Source organism: Monodon monoceros, unplaced genomic scaffold, assembly GCF_005190385.1.
Source record: "Monodon monoceros isolate NGI ecotype Baffin Bay Population unplaced genomic scaffold, NGI_Narwhal_1 Super_Scaffold_9, whole genome shotgun sequence".
Lineage (NCBI taxonomy): Eukaryota > Metazoa > Chordata > Mammalia > Artiodactyla > Monodontidae > Monodon > Monodon monoceros.
This window is the reverse complement of record NW_021703786.1, coordinates 54493854-54512442: the sequence shown is the minus strand read 5'-3', so window position 1 is coordinate 54512442 and position 18589 is coordinate 54493854. Positions and strand designations below refer to the sequence as shown.

The window sequence follows — 18589 nt, the reverse complement described above, 5'->3', positions numbered from 1 at the left end:
AGTACTCTGACTTACAATATCTACTCTGAGGGTTTTTATATTTACTTCTTAGGTCTGATCACACAAATCTCCAGTTAAGTTAGGTTCTATACAATATGTACCTAATATAAATAAGATTTAGCAAGCACTGGTTCTCTTCACTCAGGAGGAAAAAGAAACCTACATAGCAAAGTAAACCAAGTCAGGAACATGTACTGACTTGTGCTTCTGCCACTTAGGTAGCCATTTCCTTGTATGTCAATACCATTGTTCACAGCCCTGCAATTTCTTAAAAGAGCCGGCTAATGTGATGAAAACATTAGCACAATACAACCCAACTTCCCTGTATACCACTTATCAAAGAAAAGGAGTGACCGAAAGATTAAATTCCTTTAAAGAATTCACTTAAATGTGCTTCAATGTGGGTGATTTAATGTACTAAAAAAAATCTTTGCAAACTCAATGTGAAAAGTATCACTTTCATATGCAATTCTTTTCTTATTTAGCTTTATGTTAATAAAGTTTAACTTCTCTTCTAATAGAATAATTATTTACTAGAAATTAAACTCCTAGAATGCTATATTCTTGAATTATTTTTAAAACTTCAAAATAATCCTAGCCAAAAACTACCTACCCTCTAAACATATATACAAGATGCTTTAAGAAAAAAAAAATCTATCTCTAATATACTTACTTGATTTTAAGCCATGATAATCACAGCAGGCAAAGAGTATATTCCTCCAGTTAGTGTTAATCCAATGAAGACATTCACTAATATACACATGGATAAGAGGAATAACAAAGTGGTATTCACAGGGTTCTTTAAATAAGACACTAGATTTTAGAGGAACTTTATTTGAATTCCTTGATTTCTGCCACAGTCCATCTGTTTGCACCAGTTTGGAAAGCACTCAATAGGTTATTTCCAAAGAGCAAATAGCAGGTCAGGTTTATAACACGTGACTTACTAATTTTATTTAAACAGCACACAGTGAGTGAGAAATTAGATCCCCCACGGGACACTGGAGAAAGCCTGAAGTTTTAATCTTCAAAGAAAAAACATCAAAAGGTAATACTAATTTGAAATTTTCTCAATTATACATTAGAACCAAATGTAAATTTTAGCATATATTAGATTTCTAAAATTAAAGTTTGAGCTTTAAGTTAAAAAAAAGAATAGCTATCCGTGTTCAACATGGGCTAGCTGCTTTATCTCAAATGTGGCAAACCACTAGATTTGAATATATGATTAAAAAAAATTAGCTTACTTTAAAAATGGTTTACTAGTAAACTTTTGGGATATGTCTATACTATGCCTATGTCATAGTCCCCATCTACTAAAGAACACTAGACTAAGGCTCAGATTCAGGTTCTAGTTCTGGTCATTTTTAGATATGCATCCTTTTGCCTTTGTCTGAGCCCATCTGTAAAATGGAGGAGTTGATATCGATCTCTTCTGAATTTCCTTTTATCTTAAAAACTATGAAATTTGTTAAACCAAGGTTGGCATTTCCTCAGTGCTGAGATAAGGTTTCCTTCATTCCCCCTGCCCCCTCACCACCACTTTTAAAAAAGCAAGTTCTTAGATTTGCTTGTGATCCAAGTGTTAGATTAATTTTCCATAATTATTTTGAAACAGGAAAATGATGTTCAAGCTATTACTCAGTCTGCTCCTCCTGTTGGTTGGTGACACTTTGCAGTTAACTCCAGCACTGACGACCTCAAATTCTATGACAGCTTCTAAGCAGATCAGCACAAATTCTGAGACAACCCCAAATTCCAAGACAACTCCAGAGCTCCATCTGGATCCCAAGACAACTTCAAATCCCAAGACAACTTCAAATCTCAAGACAACTAAGAATATAGAAATGACCTCAAAGATAGCCACAACCATGAACACGAAAGTGGTGGCACCATACTGAATGCAATGGACAGCACTCACTTTCTTTTCTATGTAATATTTTTGATGTTTTGTGTACACTCAGGCTGAAGTGGACTTGGACTGTTTGCATTGCTATCTCAGTTCATTATATCTGCTGAATGACAAGCACACTAGGAAAATTAAATTTATTTCAACTTACTTCTGAGTTAATTATCATATCCTAGTTCAATCTGGTTGTTTGCAAATTTTAATTGTGTAAGCTTAATTATTACCTTAATATGATGGTTTCCTTCCTTATAAATGCTAAAAAAGGCAAAATACCACATGTTTGCCTTTTAAATGTTTGGAAAACTGAGTTGAAACTCAGGTTTTTACATTAAAGGTGTAACAGAAGAAATTATGTTGGCAACGTTTAACCAAAGTATGCTTCTGTGTGTGTGTGTGTGTGTGTGTGTGTGTGTAACGGATAGGGGGTTGGGGATGGGGACTGAGGAGTGGCGTGTGTTGTTTTTATATTTATTTTATTTTTTATTAAATAGACAAAAGGATAAACTACAGTGCTCTACAACAGGGGTCCCCAACCCCTAGGCCTGTTAGGAACCGGGCCGCACAGCAGGAGGTGAGTGGTAGGCAAGCGAGGGAAGCTTCATCTGCTGCTCCCCATCACCCACATTACTGCCTGAACCATCGCTCACATTACCGCCTGAACCATTCCTCCTCCCCACCCCCGCCGGGTCTGCGGAAAAACTGTTCTTCCACAAAACCGGTCCCTGGTGCCCGCTGCTGTACAAAACAATACATCTATCTGTGCCACCATATTCCATGAATGTGTAATAGTAATACGTTGTTACAGTAAAAAAGGTTCCAATTCGGCTAACCTTTGGAATGCAGACTACAGCTGCTCCAATGACAAAATTATTTTAGAGTAAACTTTTGTCCTTTATTGCAAAAGGTCATTTGTAAATCTGATGCCTAGAATTCAGAATTCTTCCCTACAGAAATATGTCCCATAACTACTGGTAAGATTTTCATGCTGGTCTACAAAGACTGATTTAACCTAAAAACCTAGTGTATAATTTTAACAGTGATAATAAACATGTTATCTTTTTAATAACCATGTTATTAATAGTGCAGTTGTTAAGGTTTGAAACCCAACTCTGATTCTTACTAGTTGTACCACCATGAATTAAACACCTGACCAGTGAGACTCCCAAACAAACCAGTTATAAACTGACTATGAATGAATCACTTGGGGTGTCTGTTAGATATACAGATTAGGCTCTACCCTGAAATGTTGATTTGGCAGCCCAGGTAGGGCCTTGGGATATATACATTTGCTTGCTTTAATTTCCCAGGTCATTCTGACTGATACCTGCATTTGTGAATGACTAACAATTTCTCTAAATTTCAGTTTACACACAAGTCAATCACTGGTAATAATAATAGCTCAGCAGGTTACTTTAAGGGTTAAGTGAAAAAGTATATAATATGCACAGTTTGCCTGACGCAGAGAAAGCACTCAGTAAGTTTTAGCTACTACTGACACCCAAAGAGCGACTGCCAGGCATCACACTATTCCTAAGAGGAAAACTCTTCATTGTACTTTCAGGTTTTATATTTTCAATTACTCTGACAAAAATAACATGTGCTCCTGGCAACAAGTCAAACAACAGAGATATATAATAGAAATACTATAATTGATCCTCTACCTGCTCCAATCACACTCCCTGAGATAAGCAATGTGAACAGTTTAATATGTATACTTTCACACACTTCACAGTCTATACATACCGTATGCCTGTGCACATACACACCCACATTCCTCTGCACCTTGCGTGATAAATGTCAGAGCCATCCTTCCGGATCTTTTTAAAGGTGCATTAGAGGATTTCTGTTACTTTCTCCTGCTCAGAATCCATTTTTCCTCATTCTGATATCGGCAGTCCAATTTCCCTTTGGGAAGCCCTGCTCCCATCCCCCCACCCCTTTTAGTTCATGCAGTTCAAGCTGGCTTCACCACTGAGCTTCAGGGATGGGCACATAATTCGGGCACAGACAACCAAGAAATTCCATTCCCCTTGCCATAGCGAAAGCCTCAGAAATTGGCAGGTGACTCAGGCCAATGAGACAAGTACTTTTGCTGTTACTACTGGGAAAGAAGTGTTTTTCCACTGGGTTGTTAAGCTGGGAGAACACAAACCATCACTGGCTATAGCTTAGGAAGAGCTGCCTGGGAATAAAATCAACACAAAGAAAGTAGAGTCAAGACAGAGAAGACAGATGTTCTCCAGATGACACTGTTCAAAGCTCTGCATGTAGTCATGCAAGAAGCCAGTCCGTCTCTTGATCTTCTTGGGTACATGTGGCAATTGATATCTTTCCTGGTTCACACAAGTTTAAATTTCATTTCTATCACTTGTAACAAGCAAACTAGACTTAACACATTGCATACTATTCCATAATAGAGATGTATCATTATTTATTCAACAATTTCCTTTTGATACACAGTTATATTATTTTCAGTTTTTTGCCACTATAAACAATGCTGCAACAACTGTCCTTATATTTATGGTACTTTAACTATTACAGGCTAGGAGCAAAAGTGTATAGGAGGCAATAGCAGGAAAAGATTAGAAACTAAATTAGGTCAAAATTATGGAGCACCCAGCATGCCTGACTTTATATGAACCTGGACTTTATATGGGGACTCTATTTAACAAATGGAGAGAGACAAGATTAGATCTGAACTGGAAACTGCCTCCAGAAGCAACGTTCAGATGACCTGGAAGTAGCCTGTCAATGCAGGGGACACGGGTTCAAGCCCTGGCCCAGGAAGATCCCACATGCCACGGAGCAACTAAGCCCGTGTGCCACAACTACTGAGCCTGGGCTCTAGAGCCCGCTAGCCACAACTACCGAAGCCTGCGTGCCACAACTACTGAAGCCTGTGCGCCTAGAGCCCGTGCTCTGCAACGAGAAGCCACTGCAGTGAGAAGCCTGCGCACCACAATGAAGAGTAGCCCCTGCTCACTGCAACTAGAGAAAGCCTGTGCGCAGCAACGAAGACCCAATGCAACCATGAATGAATGAATGAATGAATGAATGAATAAATAAATAAATAAAAAGATGACCTGGAAGTAGTTATGTGGGGTTTAGGGAGTAGGAGAATAATGCTGCATTAGTACAGGTTAAAGCTAGTAAGAGAGTCTCACTAATGGCAGTGGGAGGGAAATGAATTCAAAAGACATTTCCAAAGTACCGAAAACCAATATTAAACCATTAAGACTCAATTCAAAAAAAAATAAAACACAGGAAAGCCCCTGATAAAGGAATAGCACTAGGAGGTTATTCTGAATCACACGACCGCTAGGCTAGGAACAAGTACTTGACTTAGGGGCAGCCAGAAATCTACTGGCTGGCCAGCATATAGCATTAAGGGCTTTGCCAAACAGGTATTTTTAGCTGAACATGTTCTCCTTCTGGAATTTGAAGTGTGCAGTGTTGAGGTAATGAAGGACTGACTAGCTGGGGCTAAAACTGAAGAAATACAGAAAGAGAAAAATTATGAGGTAGACTTGAACGTGAAGCCAAGAGAGAATTAGCGCAAGCTGGTTCCAGGACTGACAGACATCTAAGTTCTGTCTACATCTGGGCAGGCCCTGCTCTAATTCATGTTTTTCCTGAGGCCTATCTTCTTGAGAAAGTAAGAATGCCTTCTTTGTAATAACAGGGTCCTGACTAAAACAGCCTAACTGATGAGCCTAGATCACACAACTAAAATCAGACATGGTGATTGATAGTGAGGAGGATAAAAGAAAGAGGGAAGAATTTTAAATGATTAGGGTTTCTAGAGTGAGAAGGGATGGTGATGCTGCTGAGAAAGAGAATATGGTGTGAAGAAGAAGTTGATTTGAATATACACTGAATTAAATTTTGGACATTTCAAGTGCGAAATGTCTGTGGAGTATCTGTAAGGAGACTGGAATCCACAGCTCAAAAGACATAAACTAATACATGGTAGTCTAAGCCACAAAAACAAAGGAACATCAAAAAGTCAAACCTAAGTGTTCTCCGACAAAGTTGGCTGAGTTACTACCTTCCCCTGCTTTTGTATACAGTGGAGGAACTGGGCCTCTCTCTACTCTGAGCTATTACGCGCTTATCTGTCCTGGACCTGAAGCTTCACATCAGGTGACAATGAAGGCCAGGAGGCACTCTCGTAGGTCTAAGTAAGAAAGTGAAACATCTGAAAGTCTGAAATTAGTAAAGTCATATCCCAAAACAAAAACAACCAAAAAAGAAAACCTCAAATATACTCTGCACAGAACTTTATAGGTCACAAAATACTTTATGGGAGATGTAGGCAGGATAGTTTTTATAAGCACCTCCCCCTCTTTAACATATGAAGAAACAGATTCGTAAAAATTAACTTATCTAAGAAGCAGCAGAGCCGGGAATCCTTAGCACTCTCAAGTCACCATATTATACACGTTTCTTGGAAATCCCACTGATTTAATACCACAGAGGGTGTCTGCATCAGGCCCATGCTACTTTCCTTTTGGCCTGTATAGTACAGACCACTGCAGAGAACGAACACAATCTTACACTCTGATCCTGAAGAAAAAACTCAGCTTTGAGGTTTTCCAGAAATCTTTCTGACTTGTAAACTAACAAGAATTTAAAGGGGCGGGGGAGAGACACATGTCTATCTACCTCTCTTACCAATGTCTCACTGTTAATTACTTCGACAAAATAGGGAAAATCAAAATACACTGGTGAGGCTTCCCTGGTGGCGCAGTGGTTGAGAGTCCGCCTGCCGATGCAGGGGACACGGGTTCGTGCCCCGGTCCGGGAAGATCCCACATGCCGCGGAGCGGCTGGGCTCGTGAGCCATGGCCGCTGAGCCTGCGCGTCCGGAGCCTGTGCTCCGCAACGGGAGAGGCCGCAACAGTGAGAGGCCCGCGTACCGGAAAAAAAAAAAAAAAAAAAAAATACACTGGTGGTGTTAAAGATTGGGGATGGAATACAAATACGGTTCATCTCAAATGCAAAAGAAAATTAAAATCATCTTAGGCAACTTAGAAACAGCATCTGAGATAAAAGGTAGAAGACTTTCATGGGAAGGTGAAGAGATGTTACTCAGAGTTGTTAAAGAGAAGGGCCAAGGATAAATGCAAGTTTCTATGCCCTCTTGATTCCCTAACACCCCAGTTCTTAGGACTTCTTGGTGTTAACGCTATCTGAATTACCCAATTAACTGAGTTTCCCACCTCCCACCTTCCTTTTTTCACTCCTCTGCCACTACTTCTCAACCTCCATTTATTTCCAATACACTGCCAATTTTTTGCCATTCATGACCATTAAGTCTACTGACATAATTCCTCAATTTATGTTAAATTGAGGTAATTCAGAAAGATTAATTCCCAGAGCCTAGTGGAACAGCAGAACAAGAGTAAACATAGTCCTTGAGATTTCAAAGCCAGTGGTCTCTCTATTATATCACACTGTCCCTAAGGTTCAATTACCATGAGTTTATGTCCCACTAAATGAGAAGAAGTAAAACTGACTAACGTCACAGACAAGTTCTCAAAAGGAAGGCAGAATGAGGCAAGAAAGAAAAGACAATGGCAGGGAAAGCAATGCAAGCATTATACCTATTGTGAAGGAGGAGCACTGCCAGAAAGGTTTTCTAGGAACTAGCCTGGACTGAAAGACAGCATGAACAAATACAATCAATTTTTCAGGCTGTCACCTGTGCCATATCTTTATAGAAATTTCCCATAGTGTCTCTGAATTATTTGTTAAATCACCCTGATGTTGTCTTACACAGCATATTACTAAAAGTTCTAAGACTCTTTCCGTTTAAAAAAAACTTTCTGAGTATCATGTGATGGGTAGTATTTAATCAGAATACACCAGAAAATAAAAAGTTGTGATTTTTTTTTACTCTTGGTAATTAATTCACTGTAACGTGGTATAAAAAAATTGATGTAACAAAGAGAAGCCAATACGAAACAGGTAGTCTGAAAAGCAATTTCTAATGTACTGAGCATCATTTAGGGACAAGATGGCTGTTTACCCAGCTACATTCTCCCAGAAAAGCTTGTCTCCAATTCTAGTAAAATCAAATGGGAAAAACCAAACTTCCTGTCTCTCTACATTTGATATCATTTTAAAAGCTCTGGTAAGATAAAACATAGTGTTTCTTACCTCCGTGCAACATAATAAAATATAGGATTCCCAGCTTTGGAAGTCCCAGCTTGGTAGAAAATACTCAAAGTTTTCAAAGCTTTGAACTCTTCTTTTTCATGTACTTGATGCCTGAAAGAAAAAAAAGAACAGAGTAACTCATAGGCTTTACATTGTCCACTGAATATCTACAAAAATCCACAACTGCACCAATGATAAATTATACAAAGAAACAAAATATTTTAAAAGCAACACGCTTTCTGAAGGGCAATGTGGTTAACATGTACCAAAAAATTTAAGGTGTTGTTCTTTGAACCACAAACAGTGGTTCTTAGGATAATGCTAAGAAAACTACTGGACAGGGATATTAACCATAGAATTGTTTTTAATCATTTTTCTTTCTAGACATAAACTTTTGAGTTTTTACTTACTTGTCTGTTTTTTAAGAGTTCAGTTTATCAACCTTTTCTCTCCTGGCTTACTGATTCTGAATGAGTGAGAAAGGCCCACATGTTCTTCTTTATAGGAATTTATCCTCACAAATAGCGTTATCTTTTCCCAGATGGTTACTTACTGGTATAGTTGGACCAACACAATTTATTAAAAGTCCATTCTAATCTCCCTGATTCTGAATATCACTTTTATAATTATACTCTTATATATATTTAAATATACTTCCAAAAAAGGCATGGTTTAATTTTTATATATTCTGCTCAGTACTCAGTGTGTGTCTTTAACCTGAAGATTTATGTCAGTCAACAACCCTGGAAAACTCTCATTTGTTGTCTTTCATATATTACCTCTTCACTATTCTCTTTAAGCTCTATTTATTAGATATGCTGGACCTTCTCATTCTCACTTGTATCTCTTAAACTCTTTCATATTTTCCATTTCTTTATCTCTCTGTACTGACTGTATACTAGGTAATTTGCTCCAAAATTCTCTTCCAGCTATGTATGCATTTATTATTTTTCAAAATATCTTTATTGGAGTATAATTGCTTTACAATGTTGTGTTAGTTTCTCCTGTACAACAAAGTGAATCAGCTATATATATACATATATCCTCATATCCCCCTCCCTCTTGAGCCTCTCTCCCACCCCTCTAGGTTGTCACAAAGCAACGAGCTGATCTCCCTGTGCTACTTTATTATTAAAATACATTTTCTTTTACCTAGTTTTTCTATGTGTCTTGGGGGTGGGAGGAGAGGCTGTATTACCTCCGTTCATCATATTGCTTGTGCCAGGTCAGCATTTGTTTAATATTAATGGAAACAACATAGATATCACTTGATAAGGGAAATAGGCGCACATGTGTATAGGTAAATGACTGGGAGGCTATCTGCCGAATGTTAACTAAATTATCTCTAAGGGATGAAATAACTGAAAACTTTTTACTTTCTTTTTTAGATTTCTATGTTTTGAATAATTTAACAATTTTTATTTTTATGGTTGACAACATTATAAAGCTATTTCCATTTTTTTTAAAAGAAAAGTGAGTCTCAGCATCAGTGGGAACTTAGAACAAAAATATCACCTAATATTTATTAAACACTTTATATATACACCAGACATTGTTCTAAGTACCTTACACATATTACATCATTTAGTGTTCAAAAGGACAGAAGGTTGTTTTGTAAGGAAGGTAGGGTCTTAGGTAAAAGGACTAATAAAGAGGTTTTCTCTGAAAGATGGAAAAATGGCAAGGACGTCCTTAGTAATGTTGCATAAAAAATAGTTTTACATTTTTGGACTGCACAATTTTCAGCTAGGTAACATGAAAATTTTGTATGGAAAATATTCCTTTAATTACATAGGAATAAACATTTGTTACACAGAAAAACGTAACAGAGCTAAAAAGATAAAAATTAAGTAACAGAGCTAAAGATAAAAATTACGTTTGAAAGGAGATTGTTACACATTCATACATTCTTTTAACAGTATCAAAATATGGGAGTCATGTGTACAAAACTATGGCCTGTATGTAATATGATTAATACCAGGCACTTACAATGCCTGGGACATTATGTGCAAATCGTTAATGTGAATTAACTTCAGAATGTCATATTCTGCTTTTTTCTCTCTGCCTCTGGCACACACCATGAACAAAACACTTAACCCACACTCACTATGAAACACTAAGTGACTAAGTGTAAAGTAGTATGAAAGGTACTTTATAAAGACTAAAGAATTCAGCAAACTATCTTCACTGTAACATCATAGTGGTGAATGTCTAACAATGAGGATCCAAACTAAATCCATCTAAATGAGATTCAAAACAAATGTCTACAGAAATTTTATAGCAATATTAAAGTATACTATATTTTCTGAGCCTCAATCTAAAAGAAGCTAGTATCATTAATTTTCAGGAGGGTTCTAAAAAATGTTACAGTGTAGTAGAAAGAGTTCTGCACTTTGAACAAAAGGACCTATGAATCAGGTATGGAATCTTAGGCAAATTAATTATTCACTTTGAACTCTGTTTTCGCTAATTATAATATGAAAATAATGTTATCTACCCTCCCTTTTAACTATTAAATGCAAAAACACCTCAAAACAATATGACAAAGTACTATTCAATAAGATGCTATTATTTTTATAAGAAAATCAACTATGAAACAAAGCATATTTCAACAATATATAGGGTAAGAGAAAAGTGGGATTCCAAAACATGGCAATGTGGTCATTAAGTACATCCTTCCTAGTAATTCTCTATCAAATATACAAGCATATCTAACAAGTGGCCTGGTGGTAAACCTTGCATCTCATCGAAAAAGAAAGCAATCATCATTTCAAGGTGATACTTTACCTAGTCATAAATTCCTCAAACTTTGAACTGGTAAGGTTAAGGCTGGACCAGTGTGTATCTGCCACAGGTTTGTGCTCTGGAGGACCCAGGTATGCAAGAAGCGTTGCCATCTTATCAAAAGGTCGCCTTCCAACAGCTTTGTGATCCCTAGATATAGCAAACTACTTAGGAAAAAGGTAGCAGTTCACATTTAGCAGAACACATTTCTTTAGATTGTCACTGGCTGCTTTTCTTTTTACTGTCAGCTGGTGGTTCCTGTTAATTTGTAAACAGAATCCAAAAGAGCTCAGGGGTTTTAAGTTTACACTGAGATGTCTTAGAAATATGACCACTCCCCAAACTACAAAATTCACATAAAAACTGATTTTGTTCTAGCATTAATCCATTACCATTAAATGGGCAATCAGCAAGTAAATATAACATTCTGATCCACTTTTTAGGAAGTGGACATACTGTCCCTGATATCAGATTTCTGCTTAATCAGGGTAAATATGAATTTTCAACAACTATTAAACGTTTAAAACTAAAGATAACGACATTATTTCACAAACATCAAACTGGCAAAAAAATTATGAAGTTTGCTGATGCCAATTTTGATGAGGATGTGTATAAAGAGGTACTCTCACACAGTGCTGTCAAAGTGTAAATAAGCATGTACACTGTGAAAAGCAATGTGGCAATATCTAGTAAAGTTGAGGCTGGGTATACCCCAGAACTCGGCAATTACACATTTAGGTAATACACAAGGAGACAAACATGAAGAATATTTATTACATCACTATTTAAAATAATAAAAAACAGGAAACCCTAAATATCCATCATTTAGGAAGTGCAAAAATAAACTGTGATATAGTCATTCAATGAAATACTAAGTTAAATAAATGATAAATCTCAAACAGAATATTGTGTGAAGAGACTATACTCAGTGTATCACTGCTGTAAAATTTTAAACCACACAAAACTATATTATATGTACCTATGTTATACCTGTAATTCCCTTTTTCTTGTCAGTTACACAAGAGAGAAGTAATACCTTTTCTTCCCCAAGAAATAAAATGTTATAAAGATCTGAAGTAATTACAGAAAAATAAATAATGTTAAAGCTAGGTGGTAGACATGGGTCTCCGTTACATTATGGTCTATACTTCTTTTTATGTTTGGAATGTGTCTTTTTTTAAAAAACCAAATTGAAGAAAAACTCTCTAGTATTAAACTACATGAATATGATTGTAAGTTATATAAGAGTTTGTGCTTTAAAAATGCATTTAAAAGAACGCTTGCATTTAAAAGTTCCACAGTTGAAGTGCCACACAGATACAGAAAGCATCTTCCTCTTTCTATCTTAGGCACATATTAGTCATACCCATGTCTACTTCAAGCCATTAACAACTCTTAAAGGATTAAAATGCTCTCTCTTTTAAACTCCCATTTCCTAATTGGTTGCTAGCCTTAGCTTTATGGTCTTCTATTTTTCCCATGAATGAGCAAACCATTTTTATTGCCATTTAAAAGTAATCTGGACTCATTTTACCTTTGTAAGAGAACTCATACATAGGAATTTGGGCCCTTTATAAACAAACATAACTAGAAAGGACAGCAAATGATTCAGGCTACAAGAGACTTTAACTAAAAACAGCAAATGAAACAATTCCCAAATTAATAATTTTCAATTATTAAGTATTGCCTATATAAAGCCATTTGCATATACTTAGAGTATCACAAATGGGATTATCATAGGATTGCAATAGAATAGCAATGTTTTAATTATTAAATTCCTAAGAATTAGGCTGCTCTTCAGATTCAGATGCCAATACTCACTTGAACTTCTAGTATATTTAAATTTCTCTATGTCTTGTTGTACATTATGTTTGCAAACCAGAAAAAACCCAAAAGGCTAGTTTGTGAATTCTTAGCTTAATTTTTTTTTTTTTTTTTTTGGCTGTGCCGCACGGCTTGTAGGATTCTTAGTTCCCCCACCAAGGATCAAACCCAGTGAAAGCGCCGAGTCCTAACCACTGGACCACGAGAGGATTAATTCCCTCTTAGCTTAATATTTTTAAAAAAGTCTGTAGCACTGATGTAGGTTGGTTGATCATTTAATATGACTTAACCTGTTGCCTATATACTTTTAAAAAGAGTCTACATTTCTCTTTCCAAATCATAATTCTTATCTAAGAAGATGCAAAGTAAAAAGCATTCATGACCAATAATTTTATTGGTATGAATTTAAACTGGGCCTTCCCTGGTGGCCCAGTGGGTAAGACTCCACATGCCCAGTGCAGTGGGCCCGGATTCGATCCCTGGTCAGAGAACTAGATCCCACATGCATGCTGCAACTAAGAAGTCCGCATGTCACAAATAAAGATCCCACATGCCCCAACGAAGATCCCACATGCTGCAACTAAGACCCAGCACAGCCAAAAATTTATTACAAATAAATAAATACTAAAAAAAAAAAAAATTTAAGCTGAGACTTTTCAATATCCCCATGACAGGGAAATTTTACCTGTTGCTGGAAAGATACTGGCCAATTTTCTCTTGATTGTTCCAGAGCAGACGATGTAAAGCAAGCACATTGCCATCACTGATGAAGGAAAGACTATGATTTACTGCATCACTTGTAGGACAATCGGATGCTATATCAAGGAAAAACCTTCAAAAATGCAAAGTTATGAGAATTTCAAAAACCAGATATACTCATATCTATGCTTGAATTAAATCTATGTGAAGTAACTTTGTGAAATTACTGCTATTACAAATATGGAGGTTTTATCATTAAACGAAACAAGAAGAGACAAGGAGAAAGTTGGTCTTCCATTTCTGATACCTGGTTACAGCTTCAGAGCAGGCTCTGAGGTCAGACAACGAAATTTAAACAGATGAGACTTTGTAGAGAAGCCAGTACTTTACAGATAAGGAAATGGAGGTCCAGACAAGACAAAAGACCTCCCCAAAGGTCTGTACAGCCTCTTAGGTCAAAGCCAGGATCAGAACCTTTGTTCTTTTAACTTTCTATGGGTAGTCAATCTGCCAGAATATAAATCCTATGCTGACATTCACTTCCTTTCCAATGTGAGTTGCAGTCCAACAGTACACCTTTTAAACTCCAATTAGACAGAAGTTCGCAGGAACTATAATGAAAAACTGGAAGAGAGTGTTGTACAAGTATAGCTTAGGCTGTGAGCCAAAACAATTAGATTCACACTGTATGAAAAGTAGAATTCTTGATGTCAACTTACATTTACAAAGCACTTTCTCGTAAGTTATGTCATTTGCTTCTCTAAAATCAACTCACAGGCAAACATAGTGTTATACCTACTCTACAGATAAACCAGCAACTCAGAGAAAGAGAAGCAACTAGCTAGTTATGGGAACCTAGCAGAACTCAAGTTTTCTAAAATCATAAAACTTCAACAGTTATCCAGTTACTCATGAACAAAATCTTATGCATTTGCATCACGTGGTTTAAAGAGTAGCTTTTTAGTTTACATACATATCCAAATTAAAGTATCAAAAATATTCTAACATCAAAAAAACCTGTGATTATACACTATAATGCATTATCTGTACCCGTTTGGTTTTAGTTTTTACTGAAAGAAATCTTTTTCCTTCTTCCTCTCCTCCATATTGTGTCAAACTCAAATCCTTTATTTTAGGAGATATGTCAAAAACCCCTCCTGGTTTTTAAATATGGAAATCACTACCAGATTATAAAGAATATCATTTTATTTCATTACTGTCTTTTATAGTGGAATAAAATAAGACTATGTTCTTGACCAAGAGAGAAAAAAGAAAACAACCTACACAGGACCTTCATGTAGATCAAGTACATAGACTTGAGTGAAATTGAAAATATTTGATTCAAACAGAGCAACTGGCTAAGTATCAGGCTGCTCACCTTCGTGCTGCATCGAAGTTGCTTTTCACAAAATCATTAAAAGGCCGCATGTGCTCTTCTTTTGTGAAAAGGACATGATTGGCAATACTCTGAAGTACCTAAACAATAAAATAGGGTTATAAAGGATCTGATTGTTTATTTATGAAAGCTACACATTCATATATTCTTTAAAAAATATTAATTTTCTCACTGATACAATTTCTACTGGTAGTTAAAAATCAATTATTGCTCATTCAATAAATACTTGGTTTTGTTTCTATGCTTTCCCAAATATGAACATAATTATATAAACACGTATATATTTACATATATAAAATACAAATTAAAATTTTAATGTATTTTTTAATTTAAAAATCATATAGTATACATTTTGGTTTCCATTTCAGAATTTCCATAATGATTACATAGAAAACCATCTTCAGAAGACATTTGCTAAAATATTTTCAAATGATAATAAGGTCCATCGGTATCAGTCTAATGAATTTCTTTGTGATATAAACAAAAATAAAACAAAAGCATATAAGTGAAAACCACAGGGCATTTCAAAAATTAAGAGAAAGTACAGTGAATACGAAAAACTGAAAATTTATGGAAGAGAAATTTTGAATAGCTATATTATCAAAATGATTCTTCACCTTTGACATTAACTTCAAGCCTCTTTCGATTCTAGGTGGTGGCTTTTTATCTAGAATCCCTGCTTCATATGGTGAGACAATGGCAGGATTGATAAATCTGAGAAACATGGCACTTCCCACTGCACCGATGCTGTTCTGAGGGAAACGCTGGCTAACCACCTAAAAACAAGGAGTTGAGAATTCAGTATATGGTTTGAGTTAAAACAAGGAAATGGGAAGAAAGGGCTTGAAAGTCAAACTTTGCACAAAAATGCTGAAAGACCAATCCTTGTGAACAACACATGCCTAATTTTTCCTACTCCCAAAACATCAGTAAACAAAAATTTATCCTCAATTCTTGCCCTCTATCATTTAAAAGCACAATAAAGGCATCTAAGAAAAAGAGAGAAGTCTCATAGATGAGTTGTGTAGAAGAGATCTGAAAAAAGATCTTAATTTTATCATCACTGTTTATACTGCAGATTTGATGAGCAACGAAAGCAGAACAAATTTTCACACAAAGATTATCATATTTTACTAAGATTACAAGACATGAGAGTGTGGTCAACTCTTGTAAGGCAAAGCTAAATAAGTTTTCAACAGCATACACCTGAAACATCCAATACCTAATGGTAAATACTTACATTTTGCTGTATACCAGGTACAATTAAATTTCTTGAGCAAAATGCTTGCCATATACAAAACAAAACTTAGTTTTCTTTGATTCCTATCGAGAGAAAAAACTTACTTACAAGTAACATTATTGCCAGTTCTTTTTCTTCATCAGAATGCTTTATAAGGGCCTACTTATTATTTAAACCATGGAGGAATGGGAATTCTTGGGGACCTAAAAGAAAACAGGATCCCACCAGCAAAAGAGAGAACCCCTATGTGTACCTCAATTTGTAATTCTGTCAAATAAAAAAAGTTAAAGATACAAGAAATCGTTGCCCACGCTGAAAAACAATGTGAGCTCAACATTTTAAATGGATTTATTTTCTCTTTTTCTCTTTATAAAACATTCCACTTTGAAGGTAAATTAGACTGGGAAAGTGCTATGAAGCTGGCTCAGCTCCCATCTTTTCCTAGCATGTCCTGTTTTAAATTAACACATGAAAATTATAGTTTTCTGAAATTTACATTTGTTACAGATAACACACATATTTATTTTTAAAGAACACTCATATAACATTTAAATCTCTACAACTATTCATGCTTAGCGTGGCTAACTGCTGCTGAAAGCCATGCTGACTAACGGCAAGGCCGCAGTACTCCACTCAATGTTCTGGGATTCCAAGGATAAACCTGCATTTCAAAGGCTACTGGGGGAAAATGAGAAAACAGGATTTATATGCAGAATCTCACATAGCTCTAGTTTTCTTCACAATGCCTCAAAAAAATAATACTTCTTGTCATGAATTCTCATGGCTGACTGACTCAAGATTAACTCTGGAAAGAATAAGAATCATTTCACTTCATTCTATTTCCTTCAGTGCTTCATGTGGTATACATTTTAAATGTGTTGTTATTCACTGCCTAAAATCTCAAAATAATTTTCAACTATATATGATAGGAAGTTAGTAAAAATAAGACTTTAGAGAATGACTTTTTAAGCTGAGAAAATCTTTCTGAGAGGTGATAACGGGGTGAGTTATAACTAATATATTCTCACCTTCGTGTATACTGCATAGCTCAGGAAGCTTTCTTGGTGTTACAGTACTTGGAGTGCTATTGCATGAAGGACAACCTTACACCTCAGTAAGAGGAAACTGGTGAAGGTGGCTAAACACAGCAGTCTTAGAAGAATGGCTTTAAAACCTAAATACTGTTTTAGTTATTTTTAGCTGAAATACAGTTTTGGAAACAGAATTAAGAAGAAAACACAAGTGCTTTTACTACTCTAGTTCAGTGTTTAACCTTTCGGGGAGTAGGAACAGAAAAATGAACGTTTACTTTCGCACAGACAAAACTCTTCATAAATTTTAGAATGTTCACAGACCACCATTGCTACTGCTTGTTTCTTTTAGAACTCACAAATTTTAATCTTAAAAGATAAGAAACACCTCAACAAACCTACAAATTTTTAAAGCCTTTAAGGAGTGAGTTAGCAAGAAGGAACGGGATTAAAAACTGCTTTATATTTATAATCGCAAATAGGTTGTTTTAAAAGAATCGCATATATTCAGTTTAATCCATTAAAATCCTGAAATGGTTTTTAAAGAAGTAAAAGTTAAGAGTTTGGTTTCCAAAGAACTGGTTAATTGTAAAATACTAACCTGCTGGGAAAGTGTCTCAAAAAAATCAATTACTTATATGCACACAGAGAAGTCTTTTAAAATGCATTTTTAGAGTAGCTATTTCCTGGTTTTCTCTAGGACAGAAAAGCTTTTAAAGTGTGATGCACATTTATACCTGATTTAAACTCAATCTCAGAATTTCATGAATATCTGAGTGAATTATTTCCCTAACGGAATATTGTAAAAATTATGAAAGGTACTACACCTTCACTAACTTCCACATCTTCAAAAATAATTCATGTCAAAACTCAGAAGTATCCACACTACAAGAACACATATTGTTTCATGTATCATATAATTATGTATCTCACCAATAACAGTATATTTTTGGAACTAAAACCTGATAAAACAATCAATACCCATAAAAATGCTCAACAACAAATTTTATGGTTAATTTATTAAAATACTTCTTTTCCTTTCACCACAAATTAACATCAGTGTAATTTTACCTCATAATATACACATACTCAAGTTGTTTTTATTTTTAATCTGCAAAAATCTAATTTGTATCCAAAAGACATTCTGCATAAAAGGTCAAAGTAGGGCCAGTCTGAATGCTGAAACCAATTATCAGTCAAATGTCCCCTTTACTTACCTCCCCGCCCACCCCCCCATAAAAGCTGAACTACAGGTTACAAATAAAGGCAGTCATACACTGTACATCATCAAGAGAATCACAACCCATCTATCCTTAATTACCTGAGTTAGGTTGACAACTTCTCAAAGGAAATCTAATTTACAGTATATGTTTGAGTATGATAAAGAGAATTATCTATAATATGATTACACAGCTATATACCAGAAGCCAGAACCTTCTCTCCATATTTTACACATTACAATCCATGGTACATACACCCCAAAAGAAAGTTAACTTGCTTTTTAGATCAGTAGATTCTGTTAAGCCAACAACTCCATAAACCAA

The 18589-nt window shown here is 35.7% G+C and overlaps 1 protein-coding gene across 6 annotated transcripts in view; it reads right to left on the bottom strand.

Annotated features, from left to right (window-relative positions):
• NF1 (neurofibromin 1) overlaps positions 1-18589 on the bottom strand; it is a 245995-nt gene that overhangs the window by 87416 nt on the left and 139990 nt on the right. For all 6 annotated transcript variants that reach the window (XR_003792109.1, XM_029213370.1, XM_029213372.1 and 3 more), the window contains 5 exons: positions 15392-15550; positions 14757-14854; positions 13365-13511; positions 10859-11005; positions 8072-8182 (listed from right to left, as the gene is read on the bottom strand). Coding sequence is in view for 5 of the 6 variants with exons in the window: in XM_029213370.1 (XP_029069203.1) it covers positions 8072-8182; positions 10859-11005; positions 13365-13511; positions 14757-14854; positions 15392-15550 (662 nt within the window). In the remaining variant the exon portion in view is untranslated. The remainder of the gene's footprint in view (positions 1-8071; positions 8183-10858; positions 11006-13364; positions 13512-14756; positions 14855-15391; positions 15551-18589) is intronic.